Below are 25387 nucleotides of genomic sequence, written 5' to 3' on the forward strand. Positions count from 1 at the left end.
CTCACCTCAATTCTTTAGATACCTGAATCGAGTGGACATGAGCTTGAATCTCCGACTGGAATCAAGTCAAAATTTGTGAAGAAAAACCTGTGTGGAGGAGTTAGTTTTAGAGATGATACATTATTCTCTGTTTATTTGCATGTTTGCGTACAAAAAAAACATAGTTTTGTTTTAATAAGATTAAAAAAAATTGCACATGGAGTAGGTAGCATATTCTTATATGGTGCTGAACTATTCAGTTCTTCATTGTTTAACACGAATTAAACTATCTTACTTGCACTTTATAAGAAACATCGAAACACCATTTGCATTTAAGAAAGAGCTGTCAAACTTAATCATTTTTAAATCTTCTTTTGCGGTAGAAACACCAAAAAGATTTATTTAATCTAAACTGAGATAAACCTTTAGTGGAAACAAAGCAGAACTCTATTATCTTTTCTATTGTTTTGTTTTCTCTTGCAAAATAAGCCCAGTTAGCCCATATTTATTAACAAAAGTAAAAAATATCAACAGTTACAGATTGATTTTTTTCCCCAATGGAAAATACATGATTTCAAATGCAAAACTACTCAACGAACACAGCCATCGAGATACAAATGCAATATGAATCGTACCAACATTTGAGAACGAAATCACATAAGATCCATTAAGACTCGTATAAATGTTAAAAACCCATCCGTAGTAAGATTCTACTTAAACTTTTATCGGTAGTATCTATTCTATTGATAGAAAAAACTGGTATTGTGTTGAAAAGGTCAAGAAACTTCTGATTGAACTGATTTATATATAGTGTCGAAAATTATCACCACATCCAATAAAAACTATCACAGATAACTGCACTCGGCTTATTTGAAAATTTCCTCTTATTCAAAGCACACATATTTTCAAAATCCTTATTTTTTCTAAAAAATCTCAATTTAAGACTGAAAGAGAAATAAATACTACACAAAATTCGGTTAAGTTCAAGAAAATGTCATAGAATTTTCGGTTAATTTCAACAAATTTCCCAGAAAAAAAATCGTTTGCTCAAAATTTAAAAAATTTAAAGTTTTAGAAGTATTGCACGTGCACTTATCTAATAGCCCCGAAATAAATTTCATCATTATTCCTGAAGGAGTAATAGTGTAGGTTGGCAAAAAAAGACAATCCATATCTTTTCAAAGTCAATCGTCCAGTAAATATAAATTTTGTAAGATAAATTCTGGTGTCCCTCAAGGTTCAAATTTTTCACCAATTTTGTTTATGTATACATTTATTTTCAAAACAAACTGAAAACTCACTTATTTATCAGTATGTTTGTTCTGCTGGCAAAAACGTTTAATGATAAAAATATAATAAGGCAATATTAACTATTTTGAAATAATGAATTGAAATAGTTAAAATTCTCCGCATCTAATACAAAGGCCTCTAAAAAAAACAGGTTCATTCTTCAACGTCATTTACTGCAATTGTAATAATTAATTTGAATTTTAAAAACAAGAAACAAGAAACAAGGAAGTCGAAATTAGTTTTCGAAAGAAATGATACAAACTTAGCAGAAGATTTGTTTTAAATGTTTTCCTTCTTGAGCAGTTTTTTTTGTTTAAATATTGTAGATACTTTTTTAAGAACTTTTGCAGAAAGGAAACTCTGGTTAACACAAAAACAGCACAAAACACAATAAAACGAAGTGAATGTCCTTTAAATGGTTAAGCGTTATGCTGTTCTCTCTACGGAAGATGATTTTTTCTTTTTCCTTAGTCCTGACTCCTTAGTCCTGTGTAGAATGTAGGTTGTAGCTTGTCGGTAGTAGGAATAGTACTTCCTTTGTCCAGGACCGTGATGATAATTCTTTTCCATTTTTTTTAAGTACCTATGTTATGTATGTACCTACCATGTTAGCGCGCAATTTCTTCTTATTCTTTCTTACCAAATTAAACTTAAATATAGGAAAGGCGGATTGTGATCCATGGATTGCACATAGATAGATGCGAAGAAAGAAAAAGGACGATTCTTATAAAATTAATGTTCAACACTTTTTCATCGAACAGGGAGAGCATTCAGCAAGCAAGCACGAAGGCGGCAAAAGACATTGTGTTATATGCGAAAGTGAGTCTATAATATCGTTTAGCTTTTTATAAAGCTAGGTGAGGAAGAGAGGGTGCACGAGACAGGGTTTCAAGGAACCAAATGTGTACCCGATTTCATATCCTTTTTATTTTTTTTCTCATCATCTTCCGGAGAACTCTACGTAGTTGGTAGGTAATCGCTGAATGGATGACAGAGTAGTGTTAGGGTTGGAGTTTGGAGCTGGGTGTTGGGTAAGGTGTAGCTCCTTTAATGTACAATGTATACTCGCGTTGTGTTTAGTGTGTTTAGAGCTTGACGGGATATCGTTGTTCCTTTAACACACCAAGCAGCGCCATGAATCGATTAAGGATTATATGGCATAGCACGTACATGACATGTGACTATGTGTCCTCTACTTGCTACTCTGCTACTGCTGCTGCCACACTGCATATACCAACCAGGATCTGATGTATACGAGGCGACACAAGAGCAAGTAGTATAAAGGAGTGAATTTAACACATATAGATATACAAACATGTATTTGTGTAATATTTGTACGAGTATATGACGTATAAAATGTAGATGAAGAGAAGAAGAAAAGAAAAGAATGTTATGGTTGATGTTGTGTTTGACTTTTATTCATTTTGTCAACATGTCGTCTGTTGTTTTGGATGCCATCATCAATTTCACTTGTCACATGGATATTGTGTTGACGACTTTCTGATGGGACGGTGACACTTGATGATATAGAAAAAAATTGACTTAAATCAAATAAATATTAGAAGAGATGAAATCGAAAGCCATCACAAGCTCTTCTTTTTACCTTCACAACGAGGACGACGACAATGACAATGACAACGACTACGACACTCTTATTTAATGCTATATACAAAAGCAAGACTGTAATTGAAGAGAACTTGAAAAAGTATTATGATTTAAAGATATAAGACTTATGACCTTTTTTCTGATGGGAAAATGTTCAAAATGAACTTTAATTGAATGCCATTCTATAAAATTGTGCAACTTCTATACGGCATTCCAATCGTTCAAAAGGTACTTTTTTCTTTTTCAAATTGACGTTTTTCAATAGTCTGAATGAACAGAAACTCAGGCTTTCAAGGCCATGTCGTTTGAAAAATATTTCCCTAGAGCGCAGTGTCTTCAAAAATATACCTTAATGCAGAGGTTTCCTTCAACTTTCATTAATTACTTATATAACTCTTTACCTTAAAGATAAAGTTCTAAAACTATTGCATTTGTCGGAATTTGACCAGTTAGGAACATAATATCCTCTTAACTTACTTGTCCTTCAAATAGGTTTTATAGGTTTTAATAGGTTTAATCATGAAAAAATCTGAGACAAATCTGTTTCAAAAAAACTTGTCGGTGTCGCTTAAAGGTCCAATTATCAGTTAAAAGAAAGTGAAATCTATTGAGGGAGAGAGCGGGTTAAAATAGTTTTTTGTATGTTTAAATTCGGTAGATATGGTGCTGTTTAGTCATAATGCTGTATGTCTTTAAGTTTGTATTTCAAAACACTGAAACTTAAAATACTGTGTACCAAATGTTGTATGAACAAAATATTTCATTGAATTTCCTATCATAAGATACTATATCTTTGTAAAGTGGGCTTTTGATAGTTTTTAAGTTGATTATTATGTTAATGTTAAGATACCTTATTCTTTAACATATTCTGTTTGAAAAATTCTGTACTTCATAGTGCTGTAAATGACTAAAGGTCATTTGGCCTAAATTGAAAATTGTTAAATTGTTGTTACATTTTGCCGCGACAAAAACTTTCCTTCGTTTGTTATTATCCCTTTCTTCCTTTAAGTTGCGGCTGCAAAATATTAGAATTGGAAGGAGGTCTGAGCTCGCCATTTCGTTCCGACAAGTCTTGGAAACACATCCAACAACTTGTAGACACCGTGTAAAATTTTGCAGAGAATGGACAACGGTTGCTTTCTTGATTAGCGTTAAGCTTCCGAGAAGCCGTAAATAGAAACATTGTTTTAATACTTAATGAATAAACACCATTTTACAATTGCCAACTTCCTTTCAAAAAATTTACAGCATTTTGAAAAACAAAATTTTGACAATGGAAAAAGTGTTCCTACAGAAAAATTGTTTCATAAGAATTTGAAACCAAATCTTTGTAGAGACAAAGCCTTTTAATGGTAAAAGAGGCCACATGGAACTTTAGACAAGTTCAGTTTGAAACAGGGTCTGAAGTTGAACTTGGTTAAACTAGTATTGGCCCTTATCAATAAGCAAGCATATTCTAGAAGCTGCCAACTTAAAAGCGTAATGGAAAGCTTATATTACTGATCTTATTGTTGATGGTTCTAAATCGTTTAAATCTATTATATTTAAAAAAAGAGAATGGAATACTACCCACACTGATTAATTAACATCTGTTAACGTCTGTCTATTTTTTTAAACTTTCACAAAATGTTAATAATTTTGAAGTCAATACCTTCATTTATTTCCGAAGAATCGAGAACTAATACCAAAGTTTGTTGTATTCTTTGTAGGCTTTTATTTTTATGAAAAAATTTAGTGTTGGATTTTTATAAAAAAAATTACTATATATTTGAACATTAGTTTCAAGCCAATATCTGTAATTTTGCTAAGATATTTGAGTAAAAAATCAAACATTACTAACTTTTAGTAGTGATTTTTTTTTATACTAGCAAAGAACCGGTTCTTTGATTTTTCTCAAAATTTTACCAGATTTCAAAAACTTTATTCTTAGTTGCATAAAATGTTCCGACGACGAATGTACGGACGTATGAACATACCTTCATACGCACACTTAGCTATCTCTTCAAAAATCTTTGATTTAGATTCTAAGGACCTTGAAACGTTAAGAAATGTCAAAATGTTCTGTTCGTTAAATCAAACCAAAAGATAATGAAGGGACCAAAATATCAGGATTTTGTTAAGACTTAGAACAAACTTGTAGCCATATTAATTTGTAGATACATTTTGAATTCAGGTATTTTGAAAAGCCGGTCTGGTTTGACAAGATATTAACTAAACCAGAAATGAGTTGATGTTGTTGAAATAGGGCTGGAACTTTTAGGTTAGAGTATTCAAGAAAAAAAGATTTCAGTTTTTTTTGGATGATGTAAATTTTTTCAACTGGAATCCTTATATTCAAATAAAAAAAAAAGGCTCTACTTAGCTCGCTAGATAAACATATTTTTCACTTAAGGTAAGGATCTACGTTGAGTTGAAAATGTTCTATACCGAGATTAAGTCACTATTAACTGAAAAGAGTAACTAGGAATAGAAACCTATTTCCCTTATTCTTTTTTACAGTCCACTCTTATTACTAGTAAATAGAAAAATTAATAACTAATCTAGAACGAAGGAAAGCTGGAAAGCTTTTAAATGTATGGAATCAAAATCAATATTGTGGTAACCTTGGAGAAAACCGATCTTCTACTATAACTTATGAAAGTAGTTTAGTCTATAAGACTTAACTTAATGTACATGTTGGCACATAAAGTTCAAGCTCAAAATTAAGTGTCTTAAGCGATCTCAACGTTGACAACAATACAAATAAACAAGTTTTTGATTTAACACAATAAATTGATATAATAACAAAAAAAATGGCGCCCAACGTCAGCTTAAAACTAAAAACTTCTCCCCATACTTAAAGTTCAAAACAATGAACCTCGCTTTAAAGTCTTCATTTAGTCCAAAGTATATTTTCATTAAAAATTATGTTTCAACACAATTATTATTTCAAGTCTAAGCCTTTCAATCAAAAATTTAAAAAAACAAAAAATTGCTTTCTCTTCTTCTAACCTATATTCGTAAAGTATATTATATAATAATCCTTAACAGACTAGACAAAGTTATGTCTTCGGGTCGTTAGCTTTTTGCCTCTAAGCTTCCACTTATCCCGCATAGACAAGGACCTCTCATCTCGAAAATCTAATTGTCACTCCTCATGGAATTCCTTAGAATTTAATCGTCGTCGCCTGGTGTCTCCACCGCCCTAGCCACCCCACTTTCATTCATGCTTATTTTATGCCAATTTCCGTATTCAAAATGTCACACCCGCTATATAAACCGCAAATCACATTTGTGCTGCTTAAATGCCTACAAAAAGGAAACCGTGCTCCAAAGTATAAAAAATTAAAAAAACGAGACCCTGAAATCCCAGTTCAAATCCTGCTGAAGGCATAGTACATCCAGCATTCTGTGTGTGGTTCTTCGTTTCTTTTTTCCGTCCCGTCTATATTCGTCTTGGATAGCGAGTGATATCACTCGCCACCTCGGTCGTAGCCATCTCTCGACAGGACAAAATGGTTTTAATGAAATTAATTAGACCAACCAGATGAGATTTTCTTCTTCGTCGTTCTCATGTTGTCGTCCTCATCGTCATCGTCAGAAGCAGCAGCAGCATTGCACAGAGCGCCCTCTGTCTGTGTGCTTTGCCAATTCCCATCATCCCCCCTCTGGAAACGTTGTAAGTTTACTTTTTCATCCGTGTAATTGGGAAATTATCCTTTTTTTGCTTCCTCTTCCTCCCATTTCTCTCCCTCCTCATTATAGGTATATCCTGATGACCAAAGCGGAGGGAGAAAAGTATCATAAAGTGCCTCACCATCCGTTGCAACAAGGTCCTTTGGGTTGGTTGATGCTTTCTTACTTTTTTTTTCTTTCGCTCATCTATTTCTTTTTTTGAAGAGGATAATTAAAGCTGTAAAATGGCGCTTAAATTTGACGATGGGTATCACCATTAACATCGTCATCAGGCTCACCCTCCTCATTCAATTTTTGTGTTATGATGATGCAAAAAGAACACGACACAATTTTATAACAACAAAAATCCCAATCTTTAAGTGAAATGCATTCAAAAAGGACAATCCTCCCTAATTTGGTGAACTACACTTTTTTTATGCTTCAGAGAAAAACTAAAGCGATATCGCCATCTGCTTGTGGTATCAAAAAATGTGGTCTTCGTGTCATAGGATCATCATTTCCGCACTTAAGAAGGAGCTTTGGGTGGGACATCATTTCAAATACGAGTACTCTAAGGACGAGAGGCTCAATATGTTTCTTATCTGGATTCATTCATTTTCCTGTGTATTTCTTTACATACACACACTTTTTCTCAAACCCTCAGACCTTGGTTTTATTTGTTCATTCTTCTTTTTCTGCTTAAAAAGGTGGAATTATAATAATAATGCAAATATTTGAAGATGAAAACAAGTGTATAAAACCCCAAGACTAATCAGCCAAATCAAGCCCGAAGGACTTGTTTGCGACGTGCTCACGCATTTCAAATTATAAATCGAAAAAAAACCGTAACAAAACAGAAATATGGATGAATGGTCGCTTCTTCATTTATTGATTTTCGCGTGGAGTTTTTAACCAAAAATACCGAAAAAACCGAAAAACGAAAAGTCATAAGGAAGTTTATTTTTGTTTGTTGTTGGTGTGGTTTGGCGGAAAAAAATGCTCTGCATACGCGAGGAAATTGTTTGTTATTGGATGATTTGTGTTTTCGCATTTATTTTGAACAACCCCAGGCAAAGGATTGGAGGATATAGGGGGATAATTATGATGGATTCTGTTTATTAGCGCACGGAACATTTTTGAGGAGGAAAAAATAAGGCTCTCTGTTGCTGGTAGAAAAAATTGGTATTTCCTCGCATATTTTGATCAGGAAGCTATTGATTTTGTTTGTACATATAGAAGCTTTCATAAATTTTCATGTTTAAGGCAATAACTCACACGTTTTCCAACCAGCTCGGTTCGTATAGATATTGTTTTTAGATGAAAGTCGCTCTAGAGTGTGAATTTAAGTATGTCGGCTTAACAAAAACTATTCCATCAGCTCTTGAAGCAGTTTATCAGTTAAAGATGTGCTATTCCTTCCCTTGTATCTTTTGTTTTTATACATATATATATATATGTCTATTAAGAATCTCATTCGTAATCATCAAGTTAAAAAATGTATGCTCGATATTTCTAGGTTCTTAACAGACACAAAAGTAAAGCAAGAGTCTTGGTTACTGTGTGGCAATTGAACTTCAAATTGCGATAGTCTTGCGAGTACTTTAGGAAATTTTTAACAGCTGTTTATATGTGGTCCATATTTCTTCGTTATGGAGAGAAGTGAAAGTTGTTCTGATATCCAAAGCAGGTAAATGCTCACAAGTCATTACTAAAGATCTACGACGGATTAGCCTAATATCATTCTTTCTTTTGACACTAGACAGATTGATTGCTATCCAATTAAGGGCAAGTATTGATGCAAGACTTCTTTCTATGTATCAACATGCCTAATGTAAAAGAAAATCAGTGGAAACGGCGTTATACACATTAGTACGCTCCATGGAATACTTCCTCCATTATAGAGAGTTCAATATGGTTGCTTTCCTTGACATTGAAGGCGCTTACAATAACGTGGACACATCTGCTCTAAGACCTATGAACGTAAATAGTTCGCTTTAGGGATTTAATTCATTTAACGCTGAACAACTCCTATGCGTTTTAACCCCTCTTTTCTGGAACCTGGTGGTAAATCCTAACTGATCTGAATACAGAGGGTTGCGGAGTGATTGCTTATGCGAATGAAGTTGCCCATTCTACCACGTTTGTTAAATGCTGGCATACCAATCGCTACACGTGAACTATTGCTAACGAAGAAGTCAAACACCAGGTGAAATAACATCAATACGTGTCTGGTTACAAAACACATTTGGCCTTCACTAGATTTAAAGCGATCAAGGTACTTGCTATCTCTGTATGGATATAAGAAGATGAGGAAATAGTTCTTCATTTCCTGTGTTCATGATAAAATATTTATATTACAACAGATCCTGGGAAACCCCCAAGAACATCAAGTCTACACGCAGCATCTTTTAATCGATTTCAAGGCCGCCTGTGACAAGATCTACAGGGACTAGTTGGGAAATGTTTGCATCAACGCCAAACTCATCCAGTTGAGCAGGATGACCATGGAGATTTCTTAATGCTTCATAAAGGATCGGAACAACTTAACCAAACCTTTTTATGTCAAAACAGGCTTTAATCTATTTGGTAGGCTGTTTTGCAATTTCTTGAACATCGTCCTTGGAAGAATAGTACAGAGCTCCCGGGCTAACATTATAGGGGTACAAATAACAAAAATGGGTTTGGGTATCAATGATAACAAAGGGAAGGACATGTTCTCATCAAGGAAGTACCTGAAACACCAACGTCTCGGTCAAAACTCCAACATTGACAGACATATTACTTTGAGGTTATTAAGAATTTTGTCTTACTGGGCTTCGTTTTGAATGCAGAAAACAGCACCAGCGCTAAGATAAAACGAAGAATTGAATGAATGAACTTCTTATAACCGCTGTTTCTTTGGTCTAAAAAAGCAATTGACTAGTAAAGCCTTCTTGCGAGCAACCAAATTGTTGGTATATAAGAAAAAACTAATCATCTCCGTCCTGCTATACGGTGCAGAAAGATGGACTATGAAAAGTTCTTCGCGTGATCTATGGTCTCGTATGTAGTAAAGAAGGTAATTGGAGTAAAGGGACGTAGACTTTACTAAAAGGATAAAAGTCCAACGCCTGAGATGGCTGGGTCACTAAGAGTAGGAGCATGGAAACCAGAATTCCGACCCGGAAAGTCTTCTAGTTCACATTCACAGGACAGATCAGTAAAGGAAGGGTGTGAATCAAGTGGTAAGCACTCGTCAAAAGTGACAGAACCAACTAGGAGTTCGCAATTAAAGATATCTAGCAAGAGACTGAGCTAGATGAGAAAGTTTTTTGATAGGCCCAAGTTCACACTTATTTTGAGAAATATGACTAACATATTTTTAACAAAAGGGAAAGCTTCTGCAAGTTATTAAAAAGTTTTCGTTCTTCAAGATATTTCTTAAGATAAAAATTAAACAGTGTTTCCATGACCGTGCAATTGGACGATACCTCTAGGGAGAGCACCATTCGAGATTTTCATCCACTCGGAATGATACCTGCAGAATAAGAAAGATGCAAATGCCTACGCAGTGATTTCGACAGCGTTGAAAAATATCTCTTCAAAACAATAGGAGGGATACTATCGAAGGCAGCAGATTTGTGTATGTCAAAAAATTTTAATGCTCTGGCAAACTGCACTAGTGTGAAAGAAGATTCGCCATAAAATCGTGTAAACTCTTAAATACAGAAGGACCGATGATAGTTTGTGGTAGTGTTGAGTTAACAACAAACTACGCTGCAAGCAAGTTGACTTTATCAAACGAGTTTACATAAAGAACTATCCTTTGGAACCCACGACGATGACTTTGGGTTTATTTGATCCTAATAACAGCTCAAATAAAACTATAAGTTTTCTTTGACATGGATAGAGGTTTCAATGTTTAGCAGACAAAGTGCACTGAAGTCAGTGTCACAATCTAGGAAGCAGAGTGACCAGTTAAGTTCCCGAAGAAGTCGTGGACACAGTATTAAGAATATAATTTGATGGAATATTTAAATTAATTTTAGGTTATCTCCCCCATTAATCGTCTCTTATCATAAAGGATAAAAAAACCTGAATTTCATAATGATACAAAGGTCATTGTCTTTTCAAATACTTTAGTTCACTTGTGACATTCAAATCTCCAAGAACTCTCCCTAAAAACTCACACATTTCCACAAAACTCTAATATTGTATCAAAATGATTACTTTGCAGATATTCTAATCGCAACAAACTATCAACTACTAGCAGTCATGTCCTGTCCATATCATTTCATTTCAATCATCTGTCATATAACTTAACTAATCTATATATACTTTGACATCTCAAATTGTTTTTTCTTTTCTTTTTCTAGGTAGCGTGGATGCATTTCGAACAATCAGCAATCCTTACCGTACACAATCATGTGATCACACGTAATCCTCGAATTAGTGTGACACACGATAAGCACGACAAACATCGAACATGGTTCCTGCATATCAATAATGTCCAAGAAGAGGACCGAGGTCGTTATATGTGTCAAATTAATACAGTGACAGCAAAGACGCAATACGGTTTTGTCAAAGTTGTCGGTAAGTTTAGTTAAAGTCCAATCCAAGGACTCTCCATAGATACAAACATATGCCACTAACTTCTTCATACACAGGACCATACATAAAAACATCAACTGCTATGTTATACCTAGGTTAGGTATGTTAGATATTTAAGTATGAATGTGTGATTGAAAGTCAATATTGTTCTGATGATGGCTTTGGTGGAAGGAGAATGGAAAAGAGCAAAATTTATAGGTATCCTACTTCATTTTGAAGGACTTAAACGGACACACAGGAGTCGTCCAAAGTGAATTACCTAAGGCGGTGCGGCGGCGGTGGTGGCTGTGTAGTTCGTTTAGAGAGAGGAAGAGCCTTGAAATGGGGGGTTAAAGATGGATAAATCGTTGGGGAAGAATGGATGGGCACACAATGCGGACAACTGTCACATGAAAGTTTACCAAAATACCAAACCTAACGAGGGGTGATTAATGTTTCATTTCAAACATTTTCGATTGCCCAATGTCGGTCTTCTGTTCAATGTCCTCGCTATCTCTCTCATACTTTCCGCACTATGTTTAGGCAGGTTCACCCTTAAGACACAGCAGCGTATACACACAGTAAGACGACCTGCCTATGTTATATGAGCATGAGGGGGCTATGGATAAGAAAGAACAGTCAAAAACAGAGGCCTCCACTCCACAGTTCCAGGCAAATTCGAGTTATAGGTAGGTTAGGTTTGGTATAGGTACATAGGAGAATGGGGGATGAAAAGAAAAAGTTTGAATTGCCATTGCCGCAACCGATGCGAGACATAAGGGGGGGGCATACGGTCGGCATACAATATCATTGAGCCCCGCAACATTTACCGTCTGCCATTTGTCGTTACGACTTTGGTTTTGGCCGAAAAACTTTTCTAATAAAACCGATTACACACGTTTTATTTCTTGTTTACCTTTTTTTCTTGTTCTTTGGTCCTTTCTCTGGGTATTTTCTTCTTTTTTTACGAGGATATGCAGGAGAGTGTGGAAGGACAATATGAGGATTATCTATAAAATGGTCTAATGTCATCGTCCGTTTCAAAGACCCTCCTCACATCGAGTCCGTCGCCGTCACCGTCGCCGTCGCCACCGCTGCCAACATGCGTCGTCTTTCATTTGATTGTGCCCGATTGTGTATAGGTCCTTTAGGAGGTTCGAAAACGAACCGTTCCGTTGGTCGGCATCATACTCAAAAATCAAAGGACAACTTCCGAATTAAATTGAAAGTGGTTTGGGGTATTTGTCCCATTTATTATCCTTTTTATAGGTAGAAGGACATTCATACATAAATGTATTTGCTTTTTATTCTTTTTGTGTATTTAACAGATAAAGCAAAAGATGATATCGTTTATTTTTGTGTATTAAAGGTTGGTGGTTTATACTTGATTACCTTATGGTCGTATTTTGCCGATAGGGTTTTGTATTCTTTAAATTCTTTTACCTGTGTCTCTTTGGGGTTTTGTTTGTTTCTTAAATTTGTAGTCATTCAAGTGTACATGCATTAACTATATTGAAATGCAGTTTTTTATTTTGTTTTATTTTTGGGAAGGGGGTGTGAGTTTGAGACTTTTCAACTTGTCCCCTTTTAGAATATGAAACAAAATATAAAAAGAGAAAAAAAGTTTTTGACAAAGTTTTGTAATTTGTTGGCATTGTTGCCAAAAAAAATATGTTCTTTTTTAGCCATTTCCACTTCTTCCCTCCATAAAATGTATGAAATGTAGGTTCGAGAGACTTTTATTATAATTTTTGGATGCCTGAACATTTGTGTTTGATTTTAATTTGTTTTAGGAAAAAGGATATAGTTTGTGTGGAACTTGTTAGTATTTTGTATACCATACGGTTGGTTGAATGAGTATTCTTTTTCTCCTATTAGACAAAATATTAAGTAAAATGGGGAAAATGTATGTCAATGGGCTTGCAAATATAATTGGTGAGGAAAATGTTAAAAATAATTAACATTTCTATATTCGATTTTCAGTTGACATTTGGGGCTCTTGGCTTGATGGATTGTCTAGGTAAGTACTATACATTTGAGGTAGTGTGTCATGTCAGAGACATTTTTTACTTATTACGGGTTGTCCAATTTACCGGTTCAAGAGTATAAGGCTGGAAATCGACGTCTGTCAAGCTAAGTTTTTGTTATTGTTTTTTTTGAAAGTCTGTCATTTATGAAAATGGATCGCTTAACTACCGCCGAACGCATACAAATTGTTAAAACCTACTACCAAAAATGGTGACTCTTTCAAAGCTATATCGTGCCTTAAGACGAATGTATACTTAACATACTCGTCCAAATACGCCAGCTATTGGCAAAATTGTGAAGAAATTTGAAGAGACTGGATTGGTTACAGATATTTAAAGGCCTGTGCATCATCGTTTCGCTCGTACCACGTCAGCGATATAATTGAGCTTGTTTATGCTTCAGATTTATGGCAAATAGGACATTTTTAAGAGAAGTAGCAGCAGACATTTAGACATTTGAATATTGTTTTATTCCTTACATAAAATCCAAAACAAAGAGTTAGACGACTACTCAAAAACACTCGAATTTTTAATTTAAATCGTCTAATGAAAGACTCAGCTTTTAACTTATAACAAACAGATTTATGAATAAACAAATGGTGAATAAAAATGGAGAGATTATAGACACTCTGTTTGTGTTATTCCAGAATGTGTTGTTCTGAAAGTAACAAGCTGTGTAGTTCGGAATTTAATGAGTTAATCATATTTTGCAGTACCACATCGGAAGAGGAGGGTTGTTAGTCTAGAAACGAATATAAAAAGCTAAGAGTGATATGATCAGTGAAACAAGGTATAGGATTAGAAGTAGCACATAAGAAATCATTTATAAAAATGATAAAAAGGGTCGGAGACAAAATGGAGCCCTGAGGCACACCAACATTTATTTAATGGATTTCAGGCTTGAATCTGTCCAATCCAATGTTGTTCCTTAAGATATTTCTTAAGATCATAATAAATTACCATTTCCATGACCTTAGAAAGATTGAACGTTAGTGCTTTCAGTCGATAACATGTGGGAGAAGAAGATACCTCATTTTTTGGGATTTGCTGAACAAATCCATTTTTGCAACTCCTCGGGACGAGCCGAGAAGAATACGACAGATGGAAAAGCTAACGCAGTGATTTTGCTAGCATGGAAGAAAACATCTTTAGAATAATAACAGGGATACTATCCATACCAGCGAATTTATGAATGTTGAAATGTTGTAGGAATCGAGGAAAACTAAGAATTCCTCATGTTTTTTACGAAAATTCTTGCTGCTTTTGGGACATTGCAGTATTTGCTTCGCCGTAATTTTCTGTCTTGCAAAAATTTGGTCCTTCGAATATGGACATTGCAGGCCTTCCTAGCTTGCTTAAACCTTTCCGGTTTTAATCAGTTGAGGTAGCTTCAAAACACCGGAAGCTCACTTTTTTCTCCTTGATAACCTCTTTGCTGCTCGAATCGAACCATGATTTAACCTTTGGTTAAATACTTTTTATCCTATTCGGGAAAAAGGTTTCCATTCCTAGATGAATCATACTAGTTATCATATCTGTACTGGAGTCTACGTCACTTCTGTAGAAGCATAGTGACCACTTAAAGATACTGATATTTGAATTAACAAATTGAGTTAGATGGTTAAACTCAGTGAAAATCTCAGCACTCATTTCTTCGGTTTTTGTCTGGGAAGATTAAAGAAGAAAGTGAGTTATTTCCGTACGCAGAAACACACTTTACATAAAGGTTTTAAAGGAAAACAGCTGTCAGTGCCAAAAAAATTATGATTTAAAAAGAAACTAATGTGTTCAATTTGCTCTGTATTAGGCTTGATATAATTACATTTATGTATCCAAAAAAATAATAGCTCAAATTCATCAAAAAACCATAGACACCATATTGTTTGTTCTTAAAAAAGCAATTTTATAGAGTTTGACACTAAGCTCCCCTATCAAAAATGGGTGCATTTGGTATTGATCTCTTCTCTATTGGGCTAAAAAATACCTTTCAAAAAGTTCAGTTCAAATCTGATATCTACAAAATAGAGACTAGAGTGCCCCAGTGCCCCGTTTTGTATCAGACACTCTTCCTTATTTTTATAAATTATTTTTTATTGTAAATCGTCTTACCCTATAAACTTGACGCTAATGACAACAACCCCATCTTTTGATATTCATTTTTAAATTTCATCTTTGTTCTTCAGATGTTGACTATCAACTGCAATGTATGATTAGCTCGTTAAATTTTGAACCTGACAGTATTTTTCAATGAGGAATTTAATGTTTCGAAACCTAAATGCTGTTAAATACTACGCACAAGTGTAACCCTCTTTTACTGCCAACATCCAATAGTTGCACGTGCAAAGAGGAGAATGAACAGCTTTCGGTTCTAGGTATGTGCGTCACAAAGCATCTCTTGTGGAGTGATCACATATTTGATATTTCCAAAAATGCTGCTAAGTGCTAAAGCTTTCCCTGCAGATGCTAGACATTTTTTAACTCTTCTGATTTAGCAATAATTTAAAATACTATTTTCGTCCGAAACTCCATAATGATTCACATATTTGAGCTGGATCCAATTAAGAAATTTCGGCTTTTGAATAGAATTAAAAAGAAAAATCTTCCAACGATGATTCTCTTACGGAGATTTGTTTGTCCGTGAACACCGCCAACGCCCGCTGGCGGGAGGATCGTGTCCTCCTTTGCAGCCACAATCTATATGCTTCCGTTTTGGCTTTGTTTGCGTAAGCGCATTTGGAGTCAAACCAGTGCAGAGGTTCCTTGGCGGCTGTGAGAAACATAACAACTCTTCTGCAGCATTCCTTATGGATTGTTTGCAATGATGCCAGTGGGTCTCTGGGCATATCTCGTCCGTTGTAGGGTTTCTCACAAGTTCTAGGGATACTCGGTCTACAAAGGCATTGGCAGGATCCTCCTGCTGCAGTCTTCCAACGTTGAATCTTCTCCTCGCGGTTGTTGATCGCATAAGCGCTTTTATGGATGCCCGTACGCGTAGTTTAGAACCAACTTGGTAGTTGTCAAAATCTTTGTTGGTTGATCTGTACGTACGTCGTACAAACGCTTAGTATGCTAGAGGAGTATCTTCCATCAATAGCAAAATGATCGATTTAGTTGCATGTTCCATCATCGGGAGACCGCCAAGTACCTTTGTGGATATCTGGGCGCTGGAATCCAGTGCTACATAACACCATGTTTTCTCAGATAGAAGCCGATAAGCCTGAGTCCGTTTCCAGATGTGATGTCGTGTAGGCTATGTCTTCCGATTGACCAACCAAAGATGCCTTCTTTATCAATTTTGGCGTTAAAATCTCCCAGCTGAATTTTAAAGTAGATTTTGGGACATTGCTCATATGCTTTGGCAAGGAGCTTGTAGAATTCTTCGTTCGTATGGTCATCCTACTCTTCCGCACCGGCATGTGCGCTGATAAGGCTCAGGTGGTGGAATTTGGCCTTAATGCAGGTTGTCTTCAATCTTTCGCTTACTTTTCGAAAGCTTAAAACTCTTTACCTTAGTTTCCCTCTGATAGCAAAACCACATCCAAATAGGCGCTTCCTCCCATCGAGTAGACACGTCCCTTAGTAGAAATCACAGCCTTCAATCTTCCTACTGCCTGGCGCATTCCATCGCATTTCCTGCCCAATTTAGGACTTAATGTTAATTACATTGATTCTTTTCTTACCCGTACAACACGAATGTGGAATGCTTTACCAGGCTCAATATACAAAACGTACATCATTATATCCGCATTAGGTTTTTAGTAAAAGGTTATTCATAACCCCTTAAGTGCGCGTACAATATACAAGAAAAAAACAATAAAGTAAAAAGGAATGTTATATGTTATGGCCATATTAATTTTTAAAACCTTAGGCGAGCTCGTTTAAAAATTCTATGATAACACTCCCGTGAATCGAAAAAAAGAATTTCAAATTTCCATGATAAAAAACACACAAATAAACTTTTAAAAAAATTCTCATTGCTTCGCTAGTTAAACGTTTTAATTGTTTTCATGTCATTGGTTTAAAGTTTCGCTGGAGTTTACAATTTACCATCTTTTCGGGGATTTCCTTTGTATTCTTTTTGAAAAAAGTCTCATTTTTCCCACGCTATAAATATGCATTTTAATTGCTTCTCCTTTTCAAGAGCAACACACACACAAACTTATACAAGTAAAAACACAACAAAATACACTGGGGCATATACATAATTTTCTTAAATCATTGAAATTTCTATGAAATTTTCATTTGTTTTTGGTTATACTCAACTTTAGTTGAGTACAAAACAAAACATTTGTTTTTGGTTATACTAAACTTTAGGTGAATACAAAACAACATGTTTCAGAACAGTTTATTTTTTCAACGAAATTGTTAACTTAACAACTCGATTATTTTATCAGGTCATTATCCTGTCAAAAACTTAGTGGTGAAAAGGATGCGTTTCGCTGATGGTGCATTCAATTTGTATAAAATGTTTCCTTCTTTTCCTCCAATAAACAACAAGGTTTAAATAAACTAATCTTCTTCAATTAACAAAACAAAGTAACTACATAAGCGAGTACCTTTTCTAAATTTCAAAACCCGAAACTTACTTACTCGTAAATAATACCAAGTTAAAACGTTATTTCCAGATATATGCCTGGAAACTGATAAAGATAAAGGAATTTTGGGTGAAAGTTGAAAAAAGTTGCAAAAGCAAACTAATGCTATATAAAGACTGAATTTGATGGAGAAGATACAAAACAAACTACACATAACTCTTCTGGGAAAATTAATTTAAATATATTCCCCACATCAATTTAATAGTCTTCTAATAGTTTAATGGAAATGTTCTTTGAATTTTGTATCTTTTTTAATAAGAATTTCAAAATTGTTTCTGACGAAAATTTTAAACTTAAAAGACTCATTTTTAGCTTTAACCATTAACCAAAAACTCAACTTGATTGATTTACCATTTGAATGTTGTCTGTCATTTCGGAAGTTCTTTTAAATCAATCTAACTTTTTACAATTTTTCTCTGAATAAAATATCAACTAAAATTAAAAAAAAAAAACAACTTTAAAAAAGCTGAAAAATTGAATGCAAACACTGAATACAAGCTTCATCTATAAGAGATTCGAAATTCGCTTACATATCCAATTTCCCTAAAGAAAAAACCAATTCCTTGCAATGTCCTGTCCATGTTCACTTTATTTTACATATCTCACCCATGAACTTCCTTTGTAAATGTAAATAAGCATCAATGTATGGAATGAGATGGATGTGTGTGTGTGTATGTTTGTCATATGCAACATAAACTTTTCACACGATGCGAAAGAAAATATAGACAGACAGACAGACAGACAGACATATATCGCAAGCAGAAGCAGCCCAGAAAAGCAGGGAGTCAGACTCAGAGCGATGCAAGTCGAGTCGACTTGACTCGATATTTTGTGTTCAATATGATGATGAAAAGCAAGCACAGGAAAAGAAAATTCAAATTCCGCTTCAAGGAATTTCAACTTATCTATCGAACAGCATCTTTTTGATTTGCTCTTCCCAATTCAAGTCTTGTGTTTCCTTTCGTCTTTGGGTTTTATTTTACTTCTTTTTCTTCAAAATTTAACCTGCATCAGTTCTGGCAGGCTAAGCAGCGCAGTGCAGAGCAGAGGGAAGCTACTAGCATTAACAAAAACAAACATAGCAAAAAAAGTAACCCTTTCGCGTGAATGTGAGGGTAAGGGTGAGAATGCATCATACCCCAAACTGATGCCATACCTTTGTATTATGTAGCAGGGGAGACGCAGACAGATGGAATAGATATATTGAACAGCCAGGATGCTACTGTTAGCAGCTTTACTCCTTGTCCTCATTTGTTATTCCACTCTCGATTATAATCAAAAGTTATTTCAGGACTTTGGGATATGAGTTTGTATGTATTTGCAACGCGCAAAAAAGGATGGTGTTGACGACTACGACGAAGAAAACCAAGACGAAGCTGATGGTGGGGTGGTTATGGTGATGATTATGGCACAAGACGGGGGCAAACCGAACCGTAACAACTCCCTAGATGACAATATGTTGCCTTTTACGTTACATTTTATTAACGCTTCTTTCTTCCGATGCTCCTGGAGCTGGAGCTGGATGTCCTTAGACATTATCGCTGCTCTCATCTTTTGTGTACACACTCGTGCGTCAACAAAAACCATCATCATCATCATCATCTTGACCAGAAACTGAAACTCAACTAGAATATAGAGGGCCAAACGTCAAACTATCAAATACCCCCATCCCCTGAGAATTATACTCTTTAGCTTTGGCTTTTGGCTAAAGTACCGGCACCGGCATCGGCACTGCCATCGGTGGCGCACCCCCTTCTCGCAAAAATGTAAATCTTAATTAAGCGGAGGACAAAGTTAAGAAAGTGTCAAAGGCAGTTCGAGTTCAGAGTTAGTTTTTGTTTTGTCGTTCTCCCCACCTCTCCCTGTCGAAGTCAATATGATGCTAGAGCTGAATGCTGTAATATTTCAAAAGGACTAAGAAAGGACACGCTTTTGTACATACATATATATGAAAAACTTTCTTTGACGAAATTAAATGATAACGATACTTTGTTCTGCTGATGCTCTTTCTTGCTTTCTTGTTAGCTTCCAGAAGCAACAAAATAGAAAAAGAATATAATGTGTGTTTGCAATTTTTGATATTTGCTATTTGCCTCTAACACCCACTTTCACCCTTCTTTGGTCCTTGCACCCACTGCGAACGATATCTTGAAAGTAAAAATAAAAACCCAATGATTGGTTATCTGGTATGGGGTTGGTTTCCTATGGCAAAGTGGAGGAAATGTCATCGATTTGGTATTTAATGGCCATGATCTTTGAGCGGGTGCGGTCGTTGACAAGCGATATGGTGCTTCAGGGCGCGGTGGTGGTGCAAATAAAGGAAGGGACAAAGTGAAACGATTTGCTGCTCTTTGTCAGATACGATCAGCAATATGGTGGAGAGTCCTTAATGGGGTACTTTAAGGATAAAACGTGTGTGTAAATCGTAAGACCAAACAAAAGTTAACATGGCTCCAACAACCATGGGAATGGGAATAGGAAAGATATCGACGCACCCGCTGTCATAGCCCACCATTATCATCGAAAAAATAAGATGAAGCAGAAGAACAAGAGCAGCGGCATTTGCGAGATTATCTATGATATTTGTTGTGGATTTGCACAAAGTGGCTATTTTAATGTCACACGCGATTGCTTTATAGGGTTACACAAGTGCGTTATTGTCAAAAGTGATAAGAATTATATCCTCCCTCTTTTTTGGAGAAGGTCGAATGTGTTCTTTTTTTCAAGATGTACAATATTGTCATACACTGAATTGCGCTAATCTTTTCAATGACATTTCGGTAATTTAGATTCAAGTTAAATGTGATGCGGGTGAATTATAATCGATACAAGGAAGGATGGCGACGACGACGACGGACCATTTTATGATGGCAAGAAAATGCATACTATATACGACAACGACAGCGACGAAAAACACTCATGATGATGGTAAATGTTACAAATTAGTTGATAAATCAGTTGGTCATTATTTTACGACCTATCGCCAAAACCCATGTATCCCATCAGCAGTAAGTTTATTGCAGAAAGTTGAGACTTTCTTGAAATAAGATTGAACTGATATGTTACGGGAATCAGTTTTATTATCTTTTAATGTTCTATACATTTCGAATGTTAACCGTTAAGTTCCGGAGGTTAATATGTGTATAAATCCGATAGTATACTTGGATTTATTTATGGTATGGCATTTCTGTAAGTTCTGGCTTGCGATGATGTTTCACTATTTTAAACTTCCCATTGGAAGTTTTTGTTATCGATCCGATTTTTGTTGAATTGAATGTTTTGACATTTTTCGACGTTTCAAGGTTCTTAGAGATGTCATTTTGTGAGTCCTGCACATCGTAGAAATTTTCTTTTTTATCTACTTCGAATAAACCAACAATTTAAATTTAAAACAGTGACAAATTTGGTTGACCCCAAATATCCCTCGAACCAATCCAATCGAAGTTAACCAAATTATATTATGTACAAGTACTTTGTGCAATGATACAAAATTGGTTTAAGATCAACTCATGTTTTTTTTTTATAAATGGAAAAAACCTGAAAATAAGTATTTGTCATCTCGAAATTTGAATGAATAATAAATAAAATTACCGCAAACAAAATAAATGGATAATGGTTTGTACATCTGGTCAATTATTAAGGAAATCGAATTGACAGTTTGTTACAAAAATTAAAACCTTAAAAATGTAATGTAATGTCACATTAGAAAAATCGAAAATAAATGAAATTGGTACAAGATTGTTTTTGACTTAATTTTCTCAGTATTAAAAAAGATATTGGAATTAAATATAATAAAAACATTGTTGTTAACTTTAAGTAATTTTGTTATAAATTAAAATTTTAGTTGTTACTTACAATATAAAAATAATTAGAAGTTTTTCAAAAAAGACACATAAAATTCAGAAAAATGAAAGAAGTTTTTATTTGGATCAATAGTACGAAATATATAATTTAATGTTTGAAGATTATTTCATGCCAATGTTGAACTTGACTGCACCTCAAATGGTGCATCCGCTTAGTCCAATTTTGGCACACTCTTTCCAACATTTCGGCCGGTACCTCACTAATAAATGCTTCAATGTTTTCTTTGAATACGTCAATTGAAGCGGGTTTATCTGTATGGACATGAGCTTTAACATGGCCACACAAAAAATAGTCTAAGGGCGGTAAATTGCACGATCTGGGCGGCCAATTAACCGGTCCCGAAAGTGAAATAAAATTTTTACCGAACTCGCCTCTCAATAAGTCCATTGTTGAGCGTCCTGTTGAAACCACATGTCATGCAAGTCAAGCAAAAAAAATTAGATACCATCCACAGTTGATAGTATCGCTCACCATTCACAGTTACTTTACGATTCGCATCATCTTTGAACAAGTACGGTCCAATGATGCCACCATCCCATAAACCGCTCCTGCAATGCTTCTGGCTGATATTCACACCAAAATAGCAAATTCTGCTTATTTAAGTACCCTTTCAGACTAAATGAGCTTCGTCGCTGAACACAATTTTTCGGTAAGAAAGTGGATCTTCGGCCAACTTTCCAAGAGCCCAGTCACCAAAAATTTTACGTTGCAGTAGGTCGTTCGTATTTTGAAAGGCATCACCCTTTAATTTTAAACGTTTTTGAGTAACAGACGCCCAATTGCTGCGAACGGCGGCGCGGCAACGAATCGATACTTGAATGTCATCATTAACACTGGCCGATACAGCTGCCATAGTTTTTTCAGTTTGTATTCTACGAAAGCGTGTTAGTGTTTTAATGTCCAACAATGTAAATTTGGTGAGAAATTTAGTCACAATAGCCCGAATAGCCGTTTCAGTGGGGCGATTAAATTGACAATAAAATGGAAGAAGCCAGCGATGAACTTTCTTACCAGGGCACGCACTTTGACAATACAATTAAGTAATTTGCCAGCGTGGTTGAATTATATACCAAACTGAAGATGTTTGAGAATGAAACAAAACACAAAACGTACGTCAGCTGTTTAAACAAGTGTTGCCAAAAACATAATAGCTAAAAAATCAGCCTTGATAAATGTTTTCTACTTCAATGATTCTAATTCAATGATGACAATTCGAGTGGAATTATCTGGTGTGCTATAGACTTAAAAATTGTTTGTTTTGTTAATACGAAGATAGAGAAGAAACGGTACAGAATTCTTTAAACTTAAAAATCAAACTATCCTAAAATCTGAATTATATATAGACAAATATTTTAGCGCGTGTTTTTTTTTTTTGAGAAAAAGTTTATTTATTTCATTTATTAAAGAACATAGTTTAAAGTTTAACGCATTTAAGGTTATCATGTTTAAACTCTTTACAAAAGTAAAATGTATTAAATATTGAAATCAATCAATTGAAGGGCCAAGAGCCCCATAGTTTGATCTGGTAACTATATGGAACAGTTGCTGCTGTAGTCTTATATTTCGACTAAAACAAACATTTAACTGACTAAGAACTTGTGGAGATGATACTTAAACATTAATAATTCCAACCATAAAACAAAATTGCAAATACTTTCTATGATTGGTGAGTGTTGGAAAGTTTATTAAAGCGAGGGGAAAGTGTATGTTCATGTGATCATTGAAGAAAACGAAGGCAAAAACAAATTAATCTTTTCTGCATTGCTTCAGTAGTAGGAGTAGTAAGTTGACCATACTACACAATTATATTCAAGAATTGGTCTTACAAATGAATTAAAGAGAAGCTTAAGAACATAAAGAAATTTAATGAAAGAAATATTTGATAATCCAAGTTCGTGCAATTTAAGGCCTGTTTACAATTTTGAAGTCGCAAGTTTACGAGCAGATAAGCCCAAACCTATTGACTATTTGGAGGACAGCATTCACCGCGGGTTTGCCAAGTTATCGAAATTTGGGACTCCAGATTAAACCCCGATCGAGCCAAACGTGGTGGGCAACTGCCAGAAATGAAAGATTTAGAATAAAGTAAATTGTATGTCAAATTATTCAACTCACTGTCATTTGTGTGCTTTAGTTTGTAATAACTTAAATACTTTGGTTTTCGTAAATATTCTACAGGTTGGGCAATTTTCGGCACAGAGCTTATTTTGGTAAAGGTTTTCAGACAAACTATTAAATTGTAATATTTTTTTTAAATTATGATGTAAATGATAAAGAGTTACGAAAAATAAAATTTGCTTAGGTTTAAAATGTTTATCATTTATTGAAAAATAAAAAGTTTTACAAATCAGTTTTGGAAATTTAAACGAAACTCTGCAACACCACAAAAACCACACTGAAGCCATTCAAATACAAAAATTCAAATATTATTTTGTATAGACATAAGTTTTTTAATTAAAAGCTTCAGCCATCATTTCTCAATCGAAATAGAAATTCAAAACATTATTCTTGTCAAATTGCACCCAAATTAAAATTTTTCTTAAATCAATTCTTAAATTGCTAAAATAAAAAAGAAATTTGACCAATGCTGATAACGTTCTGTCCATATTTCAAGTCTGTCTGTCAATATTTTAAGAAATCCTTCAAAATATTAATAACCATATTTTGTGTAAGATAGAAAGAATTTTGATGTCAATCTTTCTTTTTCCTCGAGACACTTGAGTTTTCTCGTTTTTTTTGTCAATTGGATTTTTCAAAAAAAAAAAAATAAATAAGATTTTAAAACAATATTTTGCAAATGATAAAATAAGTTTATTTTATTTTTAAATTAAGAAGCATTTGTTGAAGGTTTTTATTTAGTAAAAAAATATTCATTAGGTTTTTCCAAATAAAACGTACCTTAACAACAATGTTTAGAATGAAGTAATGTTAAAGTCAATAATTTTATTTATTCGAGTCGAAAATCAATTTACAACAATTTTGTGTAGTATTTTTTGTAAATTTGTATTTCTTATAAAACAAACTGACAGTTGGATTTTTCTACAGAATTTACCAGATGTTGAAGACATTGTTTCTTATTACATACAATTTTCTTCAATCTTAAAGCGCAAGATTTTAAACAAAATACTGTTAACATTACACTAAGTAACAATTTTCTAAATATTTACCAATTTATTAGAGACTCTAAAATGTTTAATCTTTTTAGAAGTTTTGATAACTTGTGAATTGTTTTGTCCTCTTTCATTGAAAAAAAATATCCTAACATGTCTTAACAGTGACAGTTCGAACAAAGGAAAAAAAATTGCTTAAGCGGACCTCTTTATGGAATTTCCAACTGTACACTGGACCTTTCCATGTAGTGCTCTTGTACGAACGATTGTACGATGAAATCTTAAGCCTACGATTGTAATTTAGTCTTAGGTGTTTAGGTTTTACACTAAGAACCGAACTGATACCTTATCAAACCTTTATCTAGAGTGAAATTTTCCATGATCCAACTTTTCGAAAGCACTTGGTCGGAACTTAAGCCATCTTAAGGGACTTATGCTTAATGTTGAGTCCTCAAATATTTACAAATTTTCGTTTCTGAAAAGCTTTTCTTAATTTAAAACAAAACAACTGGAGCTCTCCAATAAAAAAAAAAACAAAAACAATTTAACTTTTTAAAGTAAAATTGGCAAGATTTTTATTTATGATAATAACTGTTCATATAGATTTAACAAATTGCTTGAAGTAAATGTTAATTCCGAGATTTAATCGTTAGCAAAATGTTTAGACATAGAAAGATATTAAAATCATTTAACA

General features: G+C 34.4%; 1 protein-coding gene across 1 annotated transcript in view; it reads left to right on the forward strand.

Moving 5' to 3' along the window:
- The window catches only part of LOC129942671 (lachesin), a 182361-nt gene that overhangs the window by 132387 nt on the left and 24587 nt on the right, over positions 1 to 25387 (forward strand). The window contains exon 4 of the mRNA XM_056051711.1: positions 10884 to 11100. Within this exon, the coding sequence (XP_055907686.1) occupies positions 10884 to 11100 (217 nt within the window). The remainder of the gene's footprint in view (positions 1 to 10883; positions 11101 to 25387) is intronic.

Source organism: Eupeodes corollae, chromosome 1 (genome assembly GCF_945859685.1).
Source record: "Eupeodes corollae chromosome 1, idEupCoro1.1, whole genome shotgun sequence".
NCBI lineage: Eukaryota > Metazoa > Arthropoda > Insecta > Diptera > Syrphidae > Eupeodes > Eupeodes corollae.